Source organism: Rosa rugosa, chromosome 4, assembly GCF_958449725.1.
Source record: "Rosa rugosa chromosome 4, drRosRugo1.1, whole genome shotgun sequence".
Lineage (NCBI taxonomy): Eukaryota > Viridiplantae > Streptophyta > Magnoliopsida > Rosales > Rosaceae > Rosa > Rosa rugosa.
The window spans coordinates 374788-397226 of NC_084823.1; the positions used below are offsets into that span (position 1 = coordinate 374788).

Below are 22439 nucleotides of genomic sequence, written 5' to 3' on the forward strand. Positions count from 1 at the left end.
TTGCTTACGAAAATGGTATGGATTGTTTGACGAATCTAGGTTATTTGTTTGTGATTCCTTAGTTTAATGAATCTGGGTTGTTTAGGGAATGTTGGATTGGTTTGTTAGTTACTTAGTTTAGAACTTTAGTTGGACTAGTTGCCTGACTTGCCGCCGTAATTGGAATGATCTGGATGTACATGTAGGATTGGATACGTGTCTTGATGATTACTCTTTTCTGTAGCAATTTTCTTTATTGCATAGAAATAGAGGAAACATGATGCTTAACCTCCAAGATTATTAGCGTGGAAAATAGCACTCAGAGTGATTGATATATCTCCTAATACAAATTATACAATCAAAATGATGTGTATGGTTTTGGAGTTGTTATGCTCGAATTCATGTTTGGAAAACCAATTCTCAGCAAGTATTAACTTGTTTCGATCATGCTATACTTATGGAGTTCCAGCCAATTTGAGAAGAATACATTATTCAAACAAAACTTATTGTACCTGGCTTTATATACCGCTGCACATTTTTCCCCCTTTTCTTTTTCTTTGTTTTCTGCCACAATATAATCAAGATCCTAACATATTTTTCAACACTGTAATAAGTCATAGACATACCTCAGAAACTGTGGGCTTGAGAGACTTGAGCCTAGCTTAATAAGACATTTCATTCTTCATGGCATGTCTCTGCTTACCCAGTTTTACAATTATTTCGCAGATACAAGTCAAACGTATGATTAGCCAAGGAGTTATAGAGCAAAGTTCATTGACATCTGCCGTAATACGAGTCAGACATCTACTGCTGATTTTGTTCTTTGGTTTTGTATAGATATGCGTTTGAGGGTAAGGCTCACTATGCCCCTTGACTAGGTGTATTATTTTTTTTTCAAATAATAAAATTCTCTCGCGCCGTTGAAATTATATATATATTGTGTTTTTTTTTTAAGAAACCCAAACCCACCCAAGGTTTCAATCCTGGATCCACCACTGCTCAGGTTGTTGAAATCGAAACCATATTCGTTAAAAAAAAGCATTGGGGAGAGCTCAGGTTTTTTTGTTCCCTTGAACTTTGGTTTTCAAAAGTCAAAACAAACGTTAACGCCAAAGAGTGACTAAGGCCAACATCTGCGCCCCACTGAAACGAAAGGCTGACAGTGTATAGTGTAGATTGTAGAGTCTTGGGCAAAGTTGGAATTGGTAGATATCCAGAAGCTCGATCGATCTGAAATGGGTCTTCTCAGCATTATTCGAAAAATTAAAAGGAAGGAGAAAGAAATACGTATACTCATGGTGTAAGTCTTACCTTACCTTGTTTTTTAGAGCAATACGAGAATTCAAATTCAATGCCTGATTTATTTGATTTTTGTTGATGTTGATGATGATGCAGCGGGCTTGACAATTCTGGAAAAACTACGATTGTGCTGAGGATTAATGGGGAGGACACCAGCGTCGTCAGTCCCACCCTCGGCTTCAACATCAAGACCCTCACTTACCAAAAGTAACCTTTCCTTCGTCTTCTTCTTCTTCTTCTTCTTCTTCTTCTTTCTATCTGTTGTTCAAATGCAGTATTCCGTTACCATGGTATGGTCGATTGAAATGTTGTTTGTTTTTATTTTGACAGGTATACACTTAACATATGGGATGTGGGGGGTCAAAAAACAATACGATCTTATTGGAGAAACTATTTTGAACAAACTGATGGTCTCGTATGGGTAGTTGACAGTTCTGATCTTAGAAGATTAGATGACTGCAAAATGGAGCTTGATAATCTTTTGAAGGAAGAGGTAAATGCAATCTGGATTTTCGCTCGGTACTTAACTAAACACCATAATGTTTCTCAGCTGCTTTACCTAGTCTCATATTTCGATCCTTTCTTATTCTTATCCTTCTACTAATGTTTCTTATAAGTTCATCAATGTCTCATATTTGTGCATGTTGTGAGGGAGTTTCTATGAAATTGTTTATTCATCGTGAATTGTTCTACGATGCTGACTTGTTTTGCTCATATGACAGAGGCTATCAGGATCGTCCTTACTGATACTAGCAAATAAGCAGGACATAAAAGGTGCCCTTACTCCACAAGAAATTGCCAAGGTAAGGCTCTAGGCTAGCTTGTATTGATTGGTGAATGTAGTTGTTTGTTAGAATGTTTCTTGGCTTTTGTATGCCTTGATTATCAGTCACCCAGAAACAGCTTCATTCTTTTCTGCCTCTGTTCTTTAGATTGTTGTATTCACTGTTAATGAAAATAACATGCAATAGGGTTACTCATCATTTCTATGGGAGTTTATATGCAGCACTATTGTTTGAAACCTTTCGAGATTATTTTCCATCTGGTTGAAACCAATTTATATGCAGATATCAATGTGAATGTTTCTTCTTTCAATCATGAGTATCTAATATAGTTTATATTTTACTTGTCTAGGTTTTGAACTTGGAGGCTATGGATAAAACTCGACACTGGAATATTGTTGGCTGCAGTGCATACACGGGTGAGGGGCTGCTTCAGGGATTTGATTGGTTGGTCCAAGACATTGCCTCTCGGATCTATGTGCTTGACTAATGCCTGTTTTCAGTAATTCTACATTTGTTAGTGTGTTGAGTGACTTGAGTCATTTTCTCAGTGAACACTAGACAATCATCCAAGTATATATGCAGTAAACTGGAGTTTCCAGTTTGTGTTGAAGTAATTGGGTGTTTATGTATGTGTGTCTGTCTTTACACATAATGAGTCATCGTTTCAGGAATGGCTCAAATGTGAGACTCGTATCATTTTGAAGTTCAAAATCTGAAAACTAATCAACATGTATTTTTTTCTCAGCGTTCTACCTCATTCACATAGCATTAGATGGGCTGAGGTAACATTGTGTTAAATAAAATTGTGTGCGCTATTTTTGGCAACTAGAGAACTTGTCCTAAATGAACACTATGCAGTCTTGAAAATAGAAAAGTTTCGGTTTGAACCTTCTACTGTAAGGATGCTTGAAATCATGGTAACAACTTCCAGCATAGCACTCCACAAAACTTCAGGCTCGTTTATTTCTGTGCTTATGGATTGGGTCTTATGTTGTTTTAGTAGTTTTATTGGATTTATTTGCTAAGAATATTGATTTTATGGCTTAGAAGGCTATTATAGTGTGCTGGAAGGTTTTATACTTTGCTCTATCTGTTTCAATTCAGTCGGAAACTCCTCAAAATTTATGCTACTGAATTTTCTTACCCCTCAAAATACAGAAGGAAACCTGGGACTGATGTATTATGAGTGTAGAACAAAATTTAGATTCAAGTGGTTGCTACTGTGCCGTTTGTTTCAGCCAAAATGGAAACATTTCTGGATTCTCTTAATTGGCAATGGAACCCTCAACATAAACTTCCGGCTGCCTTAATTTTAATCTCATATAATTGTTTGTGGTTTTCTATATCTTAATGCTTTCAGTGTGGTCCTAATATGTATTTGAAGTGGGTACCAATCTTTGTATGGTTTGCTAATGATTCCACACCCTTACTGGCATGGGATATGAATGTGCAGGTAAATTGAATAAGTTTTTATTCGTAAGTACAGGTCAATGAATTCATATTTATTATTGCTGGTAATCTGCAAAGGGTTGAAGAAACAAATGATATCCATTCTTTATTAAGCTTTCGAACATCTTTGGAAAGGATAGAGCTTATGGAAAAGCAGCCGGAGGTCCGTACTGATATGGCGGTTGAGCAAAGAGATAATCAAGTTACTGGAGTATTAGACTTTAGAATCATGCAAGCCCCATGTCAATAGACAAAAACAACGATCTGAGAGTAGTCGCAAAAAGAGGAAAAGATGGAATGAAGATAAGATGGTTCTTGCATTGGAAAACTATATGCAGAATTCGAAAAAGAAAAAAAAAATGCAATCGGTAACTGATGTCATGGTGAAAGGTAATGACAATGGATCTCGTATTGCTAAAGAACCTAAGAAAATGAAACTTTCTGTTCTGGACCATTGAGGCCTTGGGGCATCTTTCGCTAGGAAAATGAGTAGTTTGTTATGACAGTTCTCTCATTTTCATCTTGTGTTTAATCGATTTGTAGATGACTAAAAATCCATTCAGTCTCATTTTGAATGTGGTAGCTTATTGATGAATGGACTTGTGGCTGATCTTTCTTATTTTGTGAACCTTCTTTTCTGATAAGCTCATATTGCGAACTCTGATGTTGGATGATTATTACCGGATCCTTGATGCTCAATTACTTTGCAAACAATCTCCTTGGCTTGTTAATCTAAAGTGCAGAAATAGTGCCAATTTTTTGTTTTGTTTTGAACTGGTGTAGTATTGGGCAAAAAAGAAGCTGGTGAAGTATCAAACATGGCATGGAGAACTGATGGGATTAGAACACTCATTGTTTGAAGTGGCAGGCATGCCCAAAAGAAAGATATTTTCTTCTTCTTTCCTTTATCAAAATGGATCTGTCAGCAAAACTAGATCGCTTCAGTAACTTGATAAGTTCAACTGTTCAACTTATACATGTCATTTGTATCTGACACAACTTGTGATTTTGTGAACTGCAGCATTACAAGTACCAAGGATTGAAGACACACATCACACCAGCAAAGGAAGAAAAAAATGGGCATCCACTAAGCACAATCATAAGTGTTAAATTTTTCAGGCCTCGATCTCTAATTTGAACATCCTTTCAACTATAGTGTCAGAATTATAATTGCATTAAACCTGTGACACATGTAATGGAATGGATTCATAGATTGTGGCTGAGCTGGTAAGGGATATAGGGTAGGGATATAATACAGAACAATCTCGTTATTAATGACTTGGGCCTATTCAATGGCAACATGATAAAAGTTCAAGACTCAAGACAAGCAAAAACTTTCTCAATGCTTGTTTTTTCGATTACATAAACAAACACTAGAAGCTAAATCCCCTAGAACAACCTCCTCCCAGTTCATCCATATGAAACGCAGCTGAAGCAGAAGGGGGAGAGTGATGCTTGTTCGATGCTTATTTAGTAGCAAGTAAGAAAGAAAGAAAGAAACCAACCAAATCCCAAGCACCGGAGGAATGTCTGATTGAACTCAGAAGCAAAGATAGTTGGGGATTGAGTTTGAGATAGACTGAATGATCACTTGGACTTCTTTCCTTGTTTCTTCTTGATGACTTCATCAATGTACATAATGCCCTTGCCTTTGTAAACTTCAGGTGGCTTACAACTGCGAACGGCAGCAGCAAACTGGTGCACCCTGTTCTTATCAATTCCGGTGCAGCAAACCACATTGTTCTTGAAGCAGAATACACGAACCGCAGGAGGGACTGTGAGTTCAACCTCATGACTGTAGCCTAATTTCAGATACAGCAGCCTCCCCTGAGCTTCTGCTCTTGCTTTGTACCCCACTCCCACGATCTTTAGAAACCGAAAAAATTGAGCTTCCATCTATTGACCACGACAGCAATGAAATTAACCTTTCTTGTATTTGATCTGAATAGTTTTCAGAAAGTAGGAAATTCGAGGAATGAACTAACAAACACTATGATCCTAGCAATTGATATTTCTCCAAGACTTTCTAGACATACATACCTGCAAATCTGCAGTGACCGTTGTCGTCGTTCCCGGCGTCGGGAGGCTAGGGTTTAGCTGGGTTCGTTCAGTACACTTAAAAAAGAGTGTTGGGCATTGGAGCCTATAAGGGCAAGGACTTTGCATTCATAGGATAGGCCTGCGTGATTGAGTTTATGGGCTAGTGGAGCTCAGCCCACAAGACCCGGCCCAATATTGACCCGTAGTCAAGTCTCCGGTTGGAGGTAAACGCATAAAGAAAAGAAAAGAGAGAAAGACGTGGCAGAGAACCATTGGAGGGAACAGCCATAGGCTTTACGGTGATTGGCCAATTTGGAGGAAAACACGTTTCGAAGTGCAGATGGGGGGATTCCTGGGGACCTTGACAAAGTGAGAGAGTCAGTCCTGAATTCCATAACGAACTCAACTCCTCCTCCTCCTCCTCCTCCAGGCCCAGTTGAGCCAGCCAGCCAGAGAGAGTTTCCAACCAATTGGATCCAAACTTGTTTTGAGTGGGGGAGATCGAAGCAAGCTTGAGCCCCCTCCCTCCCCTGATTTGCATTTGGATTTGGATTTGGATTTGGATCAATCAAATCCTGGTCCTGCAATGGCGAAGCAAATACGGAAGGTGTTGCTGCTGCTTCTGTTGTGCGCTCTGTGCCACGCTCTCACGGCCATTGCAGGGAAGAGCTATTACGAGATACTGCAGGTGCCAAAGGGAGCCTCCGACGAGCAGATCAAGAGGGCCTACAGAAAGCTCGCCTTGAAGTACCACCCCGATAAGAACCAGGGCAATGAGGAGGCCAATCAACGATTCGCAGACATTAACAATGGTAATATGCTCCCCTCTGCCTCTGCCTCTGCCTCTGCCTTTATCGACAATATATGTTGATTGATTCTGTATCATTATTCATCGTCTTCTTTCCTCTTCTCATTCATAGCCTACGAGGTGCTTTCCGATAGTGAGAAGAGGAGCATTTACGATAGGTATGGAGAAGACGGTCTCAAACAGCACGCCGCCGGTGGAGGAAGAGGTGGTGGAGGCATGGGAATGAACATCAATGACATCTTCGCCGAGTATGTTTCCTCTTCTCTAATGCAATTGAACCACTTTTTTGCTTACTATTACTTTGCTTTTCTCTTCTGTTCTGTTTATTAATTGCTCATATGTAAGGGTTAGCAGCAACCGGAACTGAAAATAGTAAATTTTTATATTGTTTATTTGTGTCTTTAATTAAACACTTAAAAAAAAGTGAGGTTGCTGCTCGCTGTAATCTAGCTTACAAATTATGTGGTTTTGAGGGCCATATCTAAACCTTCAAGGTTTATTCTAGTTTCTTTGGTGGTGGACGCTCTGCTGAAGAGGAAGATAAAATCGTCAAGGGCGATGATGTAGTCATCGAATTGGATGCATCATTGGAAGACCTCTATATGGGAGGTTCATTGCAGGTAACTGTCTTCTCTGGCTCTGTACCGTATGGCTTTCTGAATTCCAGACTAAGCATTGTAATACAATTTGACATGAAATCATTCACCTACAATTTGGAAATATGTTTATTTGCTACATTTGAAGTATCCAAATCATGGGCCATAAGCTAATTCTAGCTAAAAAAGAGCCAAGCCTGTAAGCCTCTGAGTGACAATGTGTGTAAGAGCCAAGTCTGTAAGCCTCTGAATCAAATGTGTAAAAGCCTTGTCTGAACACGTCATGCTTAGAATTACTGAAGCTGTACACAGTATTGGTTGCTTCTTTTAACATGGAATCTGTGTATGTGTGTGTGCGTAGGGTGGGGGATCTGGTTACTGTTTATCTATGTCTTTTCTTATAATGTGAAAGGAGAAACTAAGTTTGCTGATGGTCTGATCTTTTTATTTATGCATGACTTCTTATGTGGGCTTTGTCAGGTTTGGAGGGAGAAGAACGTTATAAAGCCAGCACCAGGAAAGAGACGTTGTAACTGTAGAAATGAGGTCTATCACAGGCAAATCGGTCCGGGAATGTTCCAACAGATGACGGAACAGGTATATGCTCGAACAAACATTTCTTCCTTCACTATATGATTTTAAAAAAAAAAAAACATAATTTTTTTTTTTTTGGAGAGAATGACCATATATTTAGCTGAATAAAGAAGTCGTTCTTCCATTCTTGGTAAAGAGTTTTCACAAGCATGCCCCCTCTTTTGCATGGAACAGTTTATTTATTTTGTCTGTGACTTACTTTTACCGATTATGCTACTATATTAACCTTAATGAATACTCTATTATGCTCTTTCAGGTCTGCGAACAATGTAACAATTTTAAATATGAAAGGGAGGGATATTTCATCACTGTTGATATTGAGAAAGGGATGCAAGATGGACAAGTAAGCTTTCATTCTTCATATTTTCTTCCAAGATTTGGAACTTGGTTATATCAGTTAACAAGGGATACTTCTTCCTTGTACATTTACAGAGAAAATCAAATCCTATGTTTCCATTTATTTAGTTCTGTTTCATGTGCATGTTGGTGATTTGATTCTGCCGATGCCTAATTTAAGACTTAAAAGTATCATTCCATATTTACTGAAATATATGCTTTTTTTTAGGTAGTAACTTTATTTGCTTAATCTTTGTTGCAGGAGGTGGTTTTCTATGAGGATGGTGAACCCATAATTGATGGAGAACCTGGTGATTTAAAAGTAAGTGCTTTGAACTTACCACCTTGGTTTAGTAAGTTGTACTATCCATGAACCACATTTTGACAATAAGTACTACATTGTTTCTACAGTTTCGTATCCGCACGGCACCTCATGACCAGTTCAGAAGGGAAGGCAATGACTTGCATACAACCATCACTATCACACTGGTATGATATAAGTGCCACTAAATTTTGCTTGTTAAGTTAATGTTCTCATTTCTGTTTTGTTATTGTTATCTTCAATCAAATAAGTTCCATTAACACAAGGACCTTGATCTTTGTTTATAGGTTCAAGCTCTGGTTGGCTTTGAGAAGACCATTAAACACCTTGATGATCATTTGGTGGACATCAGCTCAAAGGTTTTATACTTCCTATATGTTCAATATATCATGGCAATTTTTTTTTTTTGGTTTATATATGACTGAAGGCTATAATTAACATTACATTCGTAACAACGCAGAAAATTACAAAGCCCAAGGAAGTCAGAAAATTCAAAGGGGAAGGGATGCCTTTGCACTTCCACTCAAAGAAAGGAGACTTATACGTCACATTTGAGGTTCTATTCCCCACTTCACTAACAGAAGAGCAGAAGACAAAGATCAAAGCTGTTCTTGGTTAGATGAGGGACATTTTTGTTGGTTCAAATTTGTAACATGATGAGGCCAGTACAGAAAAGTGAAAAAGAAATTAAGAAGCCCTCCGCAGCTTCTTTTTTTAGATAGCAAGTAGTACATTTTATAAAGATCTTTTTGTTGTAGTCCTAGTATTCTATGATGTATGCCTTTGGTGATTAAACCCTTCTTTCGTATACTTACTCTTTGTTTCTTATTGACAATCCTAAAGAAGTGAAATTATTTGCTCCACCAACAAATCCGTTCTCTGTTTGGCATTTATAAGAACATAATGAATTATATGTTTAGTGTGTTTTTTTTTTTTTTTTTGGGAGAAGAATTATATGTTTAGTGTTCGCATGCATTTTGTGTCTCCTCATAAAAGAGGCCAACACTCCTGAAGCATCATATTCAGTCTAATTCAATAAGGGGAACTTTGGCCATTTTCCTTGGACATGAAAATGTCCAACATATAAAGTAAAGGACCAAGTTTTGGACAAAGTTTCAGCAACACAGTAGGGATCAAACCAACTGTGTGCAAGTAGGGAATTAAGTTTAGGCATCATAGTCAGATTTGTTTAACCAAACATACGATGTACAGCAAAATCATCAGCCTAAAGAAGATACTAATCTGTAGGAAAGTTAAACAGAACACCCAGTAGATATTATTCTGTTGATCCCAGTTTATCATCATCCGCCTCAAAAGCTTTCCGCAGGTTCTCTTCATCTGTCTCGAAAGCCTTCCTTGCTTGCTTTAGCTCTTCATTCATAGACAGCAATTCTTTACAGCGGTTAAGTTTTGGAGAATCCTGAAGGAAGTAGTTGTGTTAGTCTTTTTCTTCTATCCGGGAAGAAGATAACCAGTAAGATTGATACTAGACTTAAATCAGGTAACATGTTATAGAAAAGTGTAACTGCTAAAGAGTATCCTAAGCCAAAGATTATGTTTAGGTCAATGATCATTACATAGGAGAGAATTCAAGCACTTGAATCAAGATATCAAAAAGAAACTGACTCTAAACTCTAAAGTCTTTGGACAATCCAACATTTGATATTAGAGACATACTATTAGCCTGTACTATTTTAACCATTACATTTAGGGGAGAATAAATCCCTTATTTTCATCCTGTTCAGAGCATGGTATATTCCAATTAAAGTACTTTCTTCTTAAAAGGTGTTCCAAGCCGACGATTGTATATGTCCTACTGAACTAGTTGACATAAAAAATAAATAATTTCTAAATCCAGATTGTAAAATAGAAGTTGGATGCAAACTTCTCATGGTTTAGGATATATAAGATACCTTGCGGATTAGGTAGAGAAAATCCTCCACTGATAGCTTTCCCCTATTTGATCCAGTATCTTGGGCTTTATGTACCTGCAGAAAGTTTCATAGTTGGGTTTACTTGTTTAAAACAACAATACCTACCTTACCATATTTAGCCTAATATATATCAACTAGCTCAAGTGTGGTTACCATATCTGTAATGTATTCAACCACAATGTCCTCCATGAGAGCCACACTCTCTGGAAGAGGCTGCCAGCAACAGAGAAGTACTCAATCAGTGTATTGAAGAAGTAAAATGACAAGCTGAGAACAGACTAAAATTTCAGTGTTTTACATAGAAGCTACATACATTGGGATCATCTCCGAAACCATACATCATGTGCTGCACTGTAAGATGCACAAAAGATTTAACCAAAATCCATAAGAAAATTACAGGCAAATATGTAATTCAACCGAATACAAAAGGCTGAAGTGGTTGTAACAGGAGGGCAGCATAAAGGGGAAAACTAACATTCTTTTTGGAAGACTCCACGCTTGCGCTTAAATGAAGTTTCCGCCGGCTGTGAGGTTCCAGCTTTCGCTTTTGAGGATGTACCTTCCCCTGCAGAAGACTTGCTCATCCTCTTTCACCTGTGAACAATAATAGAATCTGTGCCTCACATTATCTAATTATTTCAATAACAGATTAACAACCAAAGTTTCTTTTATTTTATTCGGAAGATAGTTCAATAAAATTATCAAAGAAAATACAAATTAAAGGCTGAAAATGAGCAGACATATTCAAGATCAAGAGAACACAGATTGCTCCTTACCGAGAGCTAAAGTAGTGAGCTCTATTCATAAAGAGGAAATTAGGAGCGCTTACCGACTTAATTAGGGTTTGGTTTGACAGATGCCATGCAGGAGAATAAGGAGACTTGCATCGACGATGACGACGGCAAGTAAGCAGCGACGACGAAAGGAAAGTTTTATGCCCAGTTTATCCGACACTGTCTTTTGCTCTTCTCTGCTTTTATGCTATTCATCACCCTCTTCGCTACATGGGCCTATAAAATGAAACACTTCGTCCCATTTTTAAATCAACCCATTCCTTTCCTATAGGCCAGAACCTTTACCCTTGGGTAGTAATTTTTTGTATTATAAGCGAATAAAATACATACTTACGTTTTTTAAAAAAATACTTCCGTACTTCGTATTTTATAAAGGGACTAGTTAAATTTTCCGTACTTTTGAAGCCAAAAGTATTATACACGTACTATACACGATTTTTACATTTTTTTCCGTATTTTACACATATTATTGAACAAAAATGAATATAAATTAATATTTTTAATTAAAAATTTTAAATTGAGAATTCATTGAGGATTCATTGAGGATTTTCAAATCAACGCCTCAACGGTTAGATGAGTGGTTCCAATTTTAGTTGAAATATTTACTATACAACTCACATGTCATCTAACCGTTGATTTAAAAGTGCTCATGAAGATCTAGAACGCTAGCATATCTTAATTTGGAATCAATCATGCAATTCGAATCCTAAGCTGGCCATCAAAGAACACGAAAATATGAAAGGTGGGATTGAAGAACAAAATCAACAAACATCCAAGAACACATAAAGAAATCGCAAATTACAATATGAAAAATCCTAAAACGTTTTCATGCGTCAAGGTTATAGAAAACTAAACATCAAAACATACTCTTTATTCTAACAAAATTTTGAAACATACTCTTCTGTCATTTCCACAAGTTTGACTTCTAGTTGACCCAGGATTCCTACTAGATTACAATATATGGATTGAAACACATGATCATCCCTATTCACTTTTCCAAGCCAAGCAAAGAAGCCATTCACAAAAACCCCAGCGTTTCTTGATATTGAAGGTAAGGACCAACCAAATTTTTGAGAGTCATTGTTCAAGTGGCTCCATTGATTGGTTTACAGATTCAGAGTCCTCAACCTCTGAATATGAGGGAATGGGCAGTCAACCACCACTAATACATGAGAACGAACTGAGTCTTTGACCTGCCATCCCAATCCATACGCTCTGAATATGAGCTCATCCCTAATCACAGTTCTATAGTTCAGGTTTCTTTGGTTGATCACAAAAAGACTCTGGGTTGCATCAATCAAACAAATTAGGCCATCACACGAACCGATAATGCCAACGATTGGGAATTTAATGAGAGGGAACCTTCTAGGAGTATAGATTGGCACATAACTGATTTCCAATAAAGAACAAACAGGAATAACAAGGATAGCATTGTCGCATACCAGAAAAATCGCATCTTTATCAAGAATCATTTTGCTGAATTCTAGAGATGATATAAGACGTCGCCATTGTTGATTGACCAATTGAAGCTCTGCCAACTCCTTCGGTGGCTGGATAAGGAGAACTCTCTCCAACATTTCTTCTAGACCATCTTGTTCAAAGTATTCACTCGCCCTTGTTCTGGGTACAAAGTCACTGATCCTTCTTGTGCAAGAAAGAAAGAAAGAACCTTTCTTTAAGATGATAATGATGGTATTGGTAATTAGAAATAAAGGGATGATGGGTAGGGAGAAAGAAAAATTATGAGGAGAAAGGGTTTTAGGTATTCGTATCAAGAACGCAAAATTTACAGACAGATGAAATGTACAGAGAGAGCATTTCTAGAGAGATGATGAAAATTTTAAGAGGCAAAAAAATAAGTTCAAATCCACCTTTAAGTAGCTGTGAGAGGATGACGTGGCTGTGGGTGCTGTTGTGGCTAATTGGTGGACCCACCCGCCACACAGGATTGGAAAATGCATATGATAAACTCAGGTCTAGGGTGACCCGAGAGGTCCAGCTTTTCTAGCATTTTCTTCTCCGAAAAAGAACTCTGATTCCGATTCTGAATTTTGACTCTGTCAGTCGGGGACTCACCAATTTATGCAAATCACAGATAAAAGATCCGTGGATTTTGGAATTACGGTACTGGTGTGCTGGTGCGCTCAGAATGAGTGTCCCAAATTAACCCTGTAGAAGATTGTAGTATTACTGTATTAGTAAGTAGGGTATCGTTCAAGCCGGGAATTGAGGGTACTCCTTAAATCAACGTCAAACAAATGAGTATTGTAAACAAAGTATACGAAATTAAATCAAAGAATGCAACAAAATATAAATTTATGTACACAAGTATTTACGAAAATAATATATGGGGGTTCAAGGTATTTCAATTAAAATCTAATCTAGTTGATCAATCAAACCAAGAATCAAGATAGAAATAGGTGAATGGAGATAGTAGATTTTTAATTAACAACCATTAACACGTTAAACAAGCTATCAAACAGAAATCATGAATCAAAATTTGTCATAGGAAGAAATCAATCAAGAACAGAGATGAACGCATACAAAGTTCTTATTACTTCCCTTAATTACTTAGCAAGATGAACGCACCATTACTAAGCCTATTAAACATGCATTACTAGTCATAGAACGCTACTCACTAACAATAACATATATAAACGCATTAAGCAATTGTGGAAGCGTGATTGATTTAAGCAAAACACACAAGTTGGAACGCCATACAAGCATGCAAAACTCATCATTGATTTACTTAAGTTCAAAAGTTTTCTACTTGTGAATTAAGACCTAGAACGATAGCATCTTAATCTAGAAACAATTACATGCTTTTAATTCTAAGGTTGCAACCAAAGAACATAAAACACATGAAGGATAAATTGAAGCACAAAACCAACAATCATTCATAGGCATACCTTGAAATCGCAATTTGTAATCTAAAACGTTATCACATGCTTCATGGTTCGAAAATTAAAATCAACTACATAAGCTTTAATCTTACAAAGTTTCGAATCCAACAAAACAAAACAAGAAGATGTTCTGAATTACAAACATAGGAAACCGAAAACAAAATAAAGATGGACATGGATACACTTTTGAAGAACTTTAACAACGCAAGATGAACTTCAAGAGGATGGAGGTGTTGGATCATAATTCATATATATATTTGTGCCCTAAAACATGGAAATTACTTGTTCTAAAGTCCAATTTAATGTTGACTAATCTAATTTCATTATTCCCCTAATCTTGTACTTTTACTTAACCTTTGTGTTTATTTATATATATTTATTATCTTTTCCTTATCATGCTAGGAAATGATGGAGAAGCATGTAAATGCACTAAAAAGTCAACCTTAGCACATTTTTCTACTCCGGCTAGAAGAAAGTAAGCTAGACAAGGAATAAGGGGCGGAAGCCTGACCAAACGAACTCCAAATGAGTTGAAACTTTCCAGATCCATTCTAGACATCCTAAGGATTATTTCTTATGCAGAGTTAAAGAGCTAGTTCGGAGTGAAAAGCCTTCAAAAGATTGGTCCAATTTTCTGACTAAAAGACAAAAACTGCAAAACCGGACATGTATGGATTCCGGCAGAATTTTCGGCCAAACCACGATGAACTAAGCTCTGAAATTTTACCAATATGATCTACACTTATCAAGGAATATTTAGTATGAAAAAGTCAAAGGCCAATTCCGAATTCTTAGTGGAGATTCAATTAAAGGAAAAAAGGAGAAGAAAGTCCACCATCATCACCCAAAAATCTTCCATGTTTTACGGTGTAATCATCATGTTCTCTCCATATTACCCAAACCCACTCCAACACTCTTCATTTTCATGCTTCCCTTGCATAATAAAGAGCTAGATGCTCCTCTCTTCTCCTTTAGCCATATTTTTCTACTCTACACTCTAATAGCTCATCATTACTTCCCTATTTTTACTCCATCTCTTCCATACTTTTTTCTCTTATTTTTAGGATCTATTATTACTCTCATACTCCACCTCCATACTTCTTACAATGCTTGAGCTACTCCCTTTTGCTTCCATTCATCATTTTACTCCTCTCTCTCTTCTCTATATAACCATCTCTTCTCACAAGGAAGAGACATCACCCATTTCACCCCATTACATCTTCTTTCTCTCTTCATCTCCTTCATAAAACCTCCATATCCACCTCCCAAAATCCAAATTCATACTATCCATACTACTCTATCTCCTCCATCACCACCACCATTTCTTATCCTCTACCTCCATTAACACCACCACTACTACATCATTTCTCCACTCTCTTTTCTATCATCATTGTCTCCATCTACTCCACATATTCACACAATACATAATACAAGCTTCACTAATTTTTATCATCAACTCTTCAAGAGCAAGAAGGAGAGGGAATCACCACCACCACCATCACCACCAAGACGTGAGCTTGGGGACCATCTGACACACCACTAAGCCAACTCTATCCCTTTTACTCTAGATTATATTTTGGTGTTTAATTTGATTATGAAGTTAGTATATGTAATTATGAGTGAGTAGTATTTTGTTGGGGCTAGGGTTTTGTATGAATTGATGTTTTAATTTACATTTGAAGTTATTTGTGATTTTCATCTTCATATGCTAATTCAAGAAGTGAATGCATTCATTCAAACTTAACTACTTTGAATGTGTTGTGTTTGTCATCTCATGAAAACATGTTTAAGGAGTAGTTAACCTTGAGCATTGATAGCATGATAGCATCCTCTATGTGCATCTGAAGGTTGTGAGTTAAAATCACCTAGATCTAGGATTGGTTTGCTTGCATGATTATCTAAACTCAAAGTTTTATGCATCTAGGAACAATGAATTGAGACTTAACCGGTAATATGATTTGTTCTTAGGTAGTTAATTCTAGACTTATCCGGTTGGAATTGATAACATTAAAAGAGTTTAAGCCTTTGTAGTCTTATCCGGATGCAAAAGGGTAATTGGGAAATTAGAATAGCATCACTTGTATTTGAATTTCAATACTTGCAAGGGAGGTTAGTGGTAGACAATCCAACCCCTAACTTCATCCATTATATTACTAGTTTAGTTTAGAGTAGTTTAGTTTACATTTGAGCATTTATTTTAATTTGGTTCACCACTCTATCCAACAAACAATTTCACTATCACCATAATGCACATACTCACCATGAACCTAGATTTCCTTGTGTTTAGGTTTGTGATTGTACATCTGCATATTCTAACTCTTCTTAGATTCACACCCTAGCTAGTGAAATGAATCTACTCCTCGTGGGTTCGACAACCTTTCATAAATCCCTATACTATTATTTGTACCCCTTATACTTGAGGGTGGCTATTTGGCTAACAGGAGGCTACGGCAAGGATGTGATAGAGATGATGGAGCTTTCTTCACGGCTTCAAAGGAAGGAGGTCGAAACTTTGAGAGAAAAGGGAGAGAGTTGCGAAATTGATTCAGGGTCTGAAAGATAATTTTTGATGTCTAACTCTCCCCTATTTATATTGCTCAGCATAGCCTTGATGTATTGATATTTCTCTACTTATAGAAAACTTAGCAAAAACTGAAAAATAAAATCTCAGCCTCCTCAAGATAATTACCAATAATAGCATCATTGTCACAACCTTAAGATTTGTAAATCAAATCATCAAACTCTGTAATTTGGGTATGCAAGAGATTGGCAGACCAATCAAGGCTAAATTTGTCCCAGCTTAAAACACACTGCCCACCAAGAGTCGCAATTGTAGTACTCACAATGTGTTTGTATTAAGACTCTTCATAGAGTGTAGGGAAGATCAATTTACCCAAAAATAATCGCAGCACACCTAAAATAGTAAAAGTAGCAAAGCTTAAACAAAAATTAGGCAACAGATCTCGTTTGGGACCCAGATTCCTGAAGAAATCCAGCGCAACAACTGGGCTCGGATTTGGGCCCAAAGACGGCCCACCACACTGATCTGGACACCCATACACAAAATTCGGTCACCATCATCTTCGGCGTCCTCTGCAAATCTGGCAATTATAGAAGGCTCAACCAACACTGATCTGGACACCCAAGACCCGGGCACTGTGGGGGTGGTCAATAAATTTGACCCTGCAATCAAGGCAATTAAAGAGAAGTAATGACAACAGTAAATGCAACGGTTAATGTAGCTGTAAATGCGACGATAAATGCGACATTCAGTATGACAATCATGGCCGCCAATAAGTGACGGTTATTGCAGGAGTAAATACGGCCTTAATGGTGGCGTGCCGCTCAAGTCACTACGGCTTGCTGTGCAAGTTTACTTGCAGCCCACGCCAAGGTACACCTATAAATAGGCTGCTCGACGTCAAGGTAATGCATCGAATTCCAATTCACTCTACTCCACTACTAAGAAACGTACTGACTTAGGCATCGGAGAGTTTTCTGCATGTACCCCCCCTCCTCCTCGAGCCGACGGTCAAACTTCGAGTCAACGCTCGAGGGAAGCTTCTCGATTGTTCCCGGTCAGCTCCCGCTCCAGTCCGCATTCATTGGTGAGTCAAACTCCTCTACGGAATTTTTCTGCACCAACAAGTGGCGCCGTCTGTGGGAAACACTTTTCCCTAAAAAGTGATGCGGGAGCTGCCCCCGACGGGATTCCATTTCTGTCACTGAGGACTGGTAGTGATGAAATTCCTCCCCACCAGCCGCCGAATGAGTCCATCCCGAGCCCCATTGGCGACCTGAACTTGCCTCCAACTAACGAGACGCAGAGGCTGAGGCAGGAACTCGAGCAATTTCGGAAGGAAAAGCGAGACCGCGAGGCCCGTCGTCGAAGAAAATTTGAAAGGTTCCTACAACTTGACAGTGATTCGTCAGACGACGACGCCATCGGCGATCTCCACCAAACCAACAACGTAGCAGTGAACGCAGGCGCCAGCGGCGTTATCGGGGGAATCTCTGCTGGACCCCTCGTCGAGGGGGTGGGGGGCACGTCTAATGGGGGGCAAAATGGCGGAGCCGGATTATGACAATCCAAAAGGGCGCGTAACGAATCGTGGCGTGAGAAGATGGAAAAAATGATTGATGCATGCAAGCGTGCCGGCCCACGAGAGCTAGCGGCGGAAATCGCAAGGGACGTCGGTAAATCTTCGTTTACCGACGACATTCTTAATGCGGCAAAACCCCGCCGGTTTACCACGCCGGTATTCCAAAAATACGACGGAACGACCGACCCGGTGGACCATATCAAGGGGTACAAACAACAGATGTCCATCGAGACAACCGACGAGAAATTAATATGCAAGATCTTCCCTTCCAGTCTCACGGGGCCGGCGTCGACATGGTTTCAGGATCTCAAGCCGCATTCTATACTGATTTCGACACACTGAGCCGCGCTTTCATTTCACAATACTTCTGCAATAGCAAGCAAAAGAAGGACATGGCGACTCTGTTCAGTACCAAGCAGAAGCCGGGGGAAAAGGTAGGGAAATTTTTTGAAAGGTTTAAAGCTGAAATGCACCATGTTAATTGTGATCCCCAATTCGCCGCGATCTCCTTCAGAGAAGGATTGCTTTTGGGGACGCCATTATGCGAAAGTTTGCTGCGTGATCCGCCAAAGGACATGGACGACATCATTACAAGGGTTCAGGGGGAGATCAGAATTGAAAAAGCCAAAGAAGCACGCGAAGCCCAACTCACTGCCGTTGTCACCTCGAGAGAAGTTGAATGGAATAACACAAAGAATGACATTCATAGTGATAAAGGAGGGAAGCCTCAAGATTATCCCCTTGAAGAATGGTTTACGATTCACCCTGTGACCATATACAAAAGACACGGTCATGAAGGAATATTTGAGAAGCCGCCCCCCCCAACCGGAGGCTAGTGACGAGGTTGAGAGAAGTCGATATTGCTCGCTCCACGAGACAAGGGGGCACAGAATATATAAGTGTCAGGGAGTGCGACCAGCAATCGTTACAGCAATGAAGGCTGGTAAACTCCTTCAGTATAAAATGATATAAATTAAGGCAATCAAAGGGTTCATGGAAAAGTCCACGCGCCGAAATTTATCTCGAGTAATGGAGAAGGTACGATAATATGGTGACTTCGTTTTGATAAAAGATGGCACAACTCGTAAAACTCAGGTAAGAAAAATAAAAGAGTTTAAGTGATTTTTGCGCGTGTTGATATCTCATTCGAGAGACTATTGAAATTATGTATTTTGTATTTCTCGCGTGAATAATATCACTGGGACTGGTTCCTAGAGTAGGACAGTCCTATTAATATGTATGACTGGTTCCTCGAGTAGGACAGTTGCATTCAATTTGTAGAAACTGGTTCCTCGAGTAGGACAGTTACGTTTGATTCGTAGGAGCTGGTTCCTCGAGTAGGACAGTTGCCTTAATGGTTCGAAACTGGTTCCTCGAGTAGGACAGTTGCCTTAATGGTTCGACACTGGTTCCTCGAGTAGGACAGTAACAGTTGATTTATAGGAGCTGGTTCCTTGAGTAGGACAGTTACCTTAATGCTTCGGGTAGGATGACGTGCCTCATCCTCGCTGCAGGCGGGAGTGGGATGAAGGACCACACCCTCGCTGCAGGCGGGGGTGGGATGGCGTGCCTCGCCCCTCGCCGAGGGCGGGGGTGGGATGGCGTGCCTCGCCCCTCGCCGAGGGCGGGGGTGGGATGATGGACCACACCCTCGCTGCAGGCGGGGGTGGGATGGCGTGACGAATTTTAATCATGCAGGATATAGGGTGTGTAACCATTGCATGGCGGATAGACTCGCCATCACGGTTTGGTTTCCCTTCTTCTATTGTTTTGCACAGCTCCATGCCTCGAATATTTTACTCTCGTTTTGTTTTTCTTTCTGAGCGTTTGCGAGCACATAGGAGAGCCGACGACGTGGCACCCTCGTCGAGGCACCCTTGTCGAAATGGATGCCTACGCCGATGACGTGGCACCCTCGTCGAAATCTGACTGCCGACGACGTGGCACCCTTGTCGAAATGGATGCCTACGCAGACGACGTGGCACCCTCGTCGAAATCCGATTGTCGATGACGTGGCACCTTTGTCACAATGGATGCTACGCCGACGACGTGGCACCCTCGTCGAAATCCTATTGCCGACGACGTGGCACCCTCGTCAAGGCACCCTTGTCGAAATGGATGCCTACGCCGACGACGTGGCACCCTCGTCGAGGCACCCTTGTCGAAATAGACTTCGATTTCAGAAATCCTATTGCCGACGATGTGGCACCCTCGTCAAGGCACCCTTGTCGAAATGGATGCCTACGCCGTCGACGTGGCACCCTCGTCGAGGCACCCTCGTCGAAATAGACTTCGATTTCGAGGCACCCTCGGCGAAATAGACTTCGATTTCGAGACACCCTCGTCGAAATAGACTTCGATTTCGAGACACCCTCGTCGAAATAGACTTCGATTTCGAGACACCCTCGTCGAAATAGAGTCGATTTCGAGACACCCTCGTCGAAATAGACGCCGACGTCGAGGCACCCTCGTCGAAATGGACGCTGACGTTGAGGCACCCTCGTCGAAATGGACGCTGACGTCGTGGCACCCTCGTCGAAATAGAGTCGATTTCGAGACACCCTCGTCGAAATAGACGCCGACGTCGAGGCACCCTCGTCGAAATGGACGCTGACGTCGAGGCACCCTCGTCGAAATGGACGCTGACGTCGTGGCACCCTCGTCGAAATAGACGCCGATGTCGAAATGGACGTCGACGTCGAGGCGCCCTTGTCGAGAGGGACGCCGACGCCGACGACGAAACGCCGACATCGAGGCGCCCTCGTCAAAATGGACGACGACGTCGACGCACCCTTGTCGAAGCCGACGTCGAGGCGCCCTCGTCGAAATGGACACCGATGTCGAAGCACCCTTGTCGAAGTGGACACCTACGCCGACGTCGAGACGCCCTTGCCTTCATTAAAATAGACACTTACGCCGATGTCAAGGTTGACGCCAAGGGTCGACAACGAGACGCCAACATCGAGGTCGACACTAAGGTTATTGCGAAACACGTCGCCGACGTCGAGGTTGGGGTCAACGTCGAGGTTAGCGCCGACGTCGAGGTCGACGCCAAGGATATTGAAAAAGACGTCACCGACGTCGAGGTTGACACCGACGTCGAGGTTAGCACCGAGGTTATTGCGAAAGAAGTCATCGACATCGAGGTTGGCGCCGACGTCGAGGTTGATACCGAGGCCGAGGTTAGCACCGAGGTTATTGCGAAAGAAGTCATCGACGTCGAGGTTGGCGCCGACGTCGAGGTTGACACTGAGATTATTGAGAAAAACGTCACCGACGTTGAGGTTGGCGCCGACGTCAAGGTTGATACCGACGTGGAGGTTAGCGCCGAGGTTATTGAGAGCGACATCATCGACGTCGAGGCTGGCATAGTAGTTATTGAGAAGGATGTCACTGACGTCGAGGTTGGTGTCGAGATTATTGAGGAAAAATCACCACCGTTGAGGTTGACGCCGCAGACATTAAAGAAGACGTCATCGACGCCTACGCCGATGTCGACGTCATGGTCATTGTGAAGGAGACGTCATGACGTCGAGGCCGACGTCGCAGAATGTTAGGTGACTAAGAAAGGAAAAGAGGAAGAGTTTCGCAGTAGGGTACCTCAGGCTCGGAGTCTAGTTTGAGCTGCGCTGGGGGCACGACTTAGGAACAAGGTAGCTCAGCGGGGGCACCGAGCGCAGGTGAGACTAGAAACTAGGCTTCGGCGTTGTGGGCGAGGCACCGTAGACGCCACAAGCAGACGAGTCCGCGACGCGAAAACCCGATACTAGAATGGCTGCAAGACAAAGGCAGATTTGAGTCCTGATTTAGGCACGTCGGCATCGGCGTCGTTGACGAGATGAGATGCCGACTCTAAACAAGGAACGAGGATCTTCTTATACGGGCATCTACATTTTCAACACGAGGAAGGCCTAGATGAAATTCAAAGAGGGGTGCCCAAAGAGAAGTATAAAGATGTGGAGCCCATAGAGAAATTTGAGCTTTGGAAATTTTCTCTTGGGATGAATTCCCAAGGAGAAAATTTGGGGGCATTGTGGGGGTGGTCAATAAATTTGACCCTGCAATCAAGGCAATTAAAGAGAAGTAATGACAACAGTAAATGTAACGGTTAATGTAGCTGTAAATGCGACGATAACTGCGACATTCAGTATGACAATCATGGCCGCCAATAAGTGACGGTTATTGCAGGAGTAAATACGGCCTTAATGGTGGCGTGCCGCTCAAGTCACTACGGCTTGCTGTGCAAGTTTACTTGCAGCCCACGCCGAGGTACACCTATAAATAGGCTGCTCGACGTCATGGTAATGCATCGAATTCCAATTCACTCTACTCCACTACTAAGAAACGTACTGACTTAGGCATCGGAGAGTTTTCTGCAGGTACCCCCCCTCCTCCTCGAGTCGACGGTCAAACTTCGAGTCAACGCTCGAGGGAAGCTTCTCGATTGTTCCCGGTCAGCTCCCGCTCCAGTCCGCATTCATTGGTGAGTCAAACTCC

At 40.8% G+C, this 22439-nt stretch overlaps 4 protein-coding genes across 5 annotated transcripts; 2 read left to right on the plus strand and 2 right to left on the minus strand.

The window, feature by feature from the left end:
- Positions 1–1128: 1128 nt before the first annotated feature.
- On the plus strand, positions 1129–2888 carry LOC133706452 (ADP-ribosylation factor-like protein 2). Its single transcript, XM_062131990.1, has 5 exons — positions 1129–1279; positions 1375–1485; positions 1609–1771; positions 2001–2081; positions 2413–2888. The coding sequence occupies exons 1-5, from the start codon at positions 1215–1217 to the stop codon at positions 2548–2550; spliced, it is 558 nt and encodes a 185-aa protein (XP_061987974.1). The 5' UTR covers positions 1129–1214; the 3' UTR covers positions 2551–2888.
- A 1811-nt stretch (positions 2889–4699) lies between these two features.
- LOC133745812 (large ribosomal subunit protein uL6m-like) lies at positions 4700–5653 on the minus strand. Its single transcript, XM_062173947.1, has 2 exons — positions 5553–5653; positions 4700–5408 (listed from the first exon to the last, which is right to left on the minus strand). Exon 2 carries the CDS (start codon positions 5406–5408, stop codon positions 5100–5102), a length of 309 nt encoding a protein of 102 aa, XP_062029931.1. The 5' UTR covers positions 5553–5653; the 3' UTR covers positions 4700–5099.
- A 225-nt stretch (positions 5654–5878) lies between these two features.
- LOC133746378 (dnaJ protein ERDJ3B) lies at positions 5879–9018 on the plus strand. The gene is made up of 9 exons (XM_062174549.1): positions 5879–6364; positions 6473–6608; positions 6866–6980; positions 7437–7553; positions 7807–7893; positions 8149–8208; positions 8298–8375; positions 8496–8567; positions 8669–9018. Exons 1-9 carry the CDS (start codon positions 6139–6141, stop codon positions 8825–8827), a joined length of 1050 nt encoding a protein of 349 aa, XP_062030533.1. The 5' UTR covers positions 5879–6138; the 3' UTR covers positions 8828–9018.
- Positions 9019–9239: 221 nt separating this feature from the next.
- Positions 9240–11161, minus strand: LOC133745229 (transcription initiation factor TFIID subunit 13-like). Of its 2 annotated transcripts, none has more exons than XM_062173262.1 (6): positions 10972–11161; positions 10618–10755; positions 10456–10493; positions 10296–10355; positions 10122–10196; positions 9240–9628 (listed from the first exon to the last, which is right to left on the minus strand). In XM_062173262.1, exons 2-6 carry the CDS (start codon positions 10724–10726, stop codon positions 9485–9487), a joined length of 426 nt encoding a protein of 141 aa, XP_062029246.1. In that variant the 5' UTR covers positions 10727–10755; positions 10972–11161; the 3' UTR covers positions 9240–9484. The 2 variants fall into 2 exon arrangements, with proteins under 2 accessions (XP_062029246.1, XP_062029245.1); XM_062173261.1 differs by having other exon boundaries at positions 10618–10736; positions 10972–11160.
- Positions 11162–22439: the final 11278 nt, after the last annotated feature.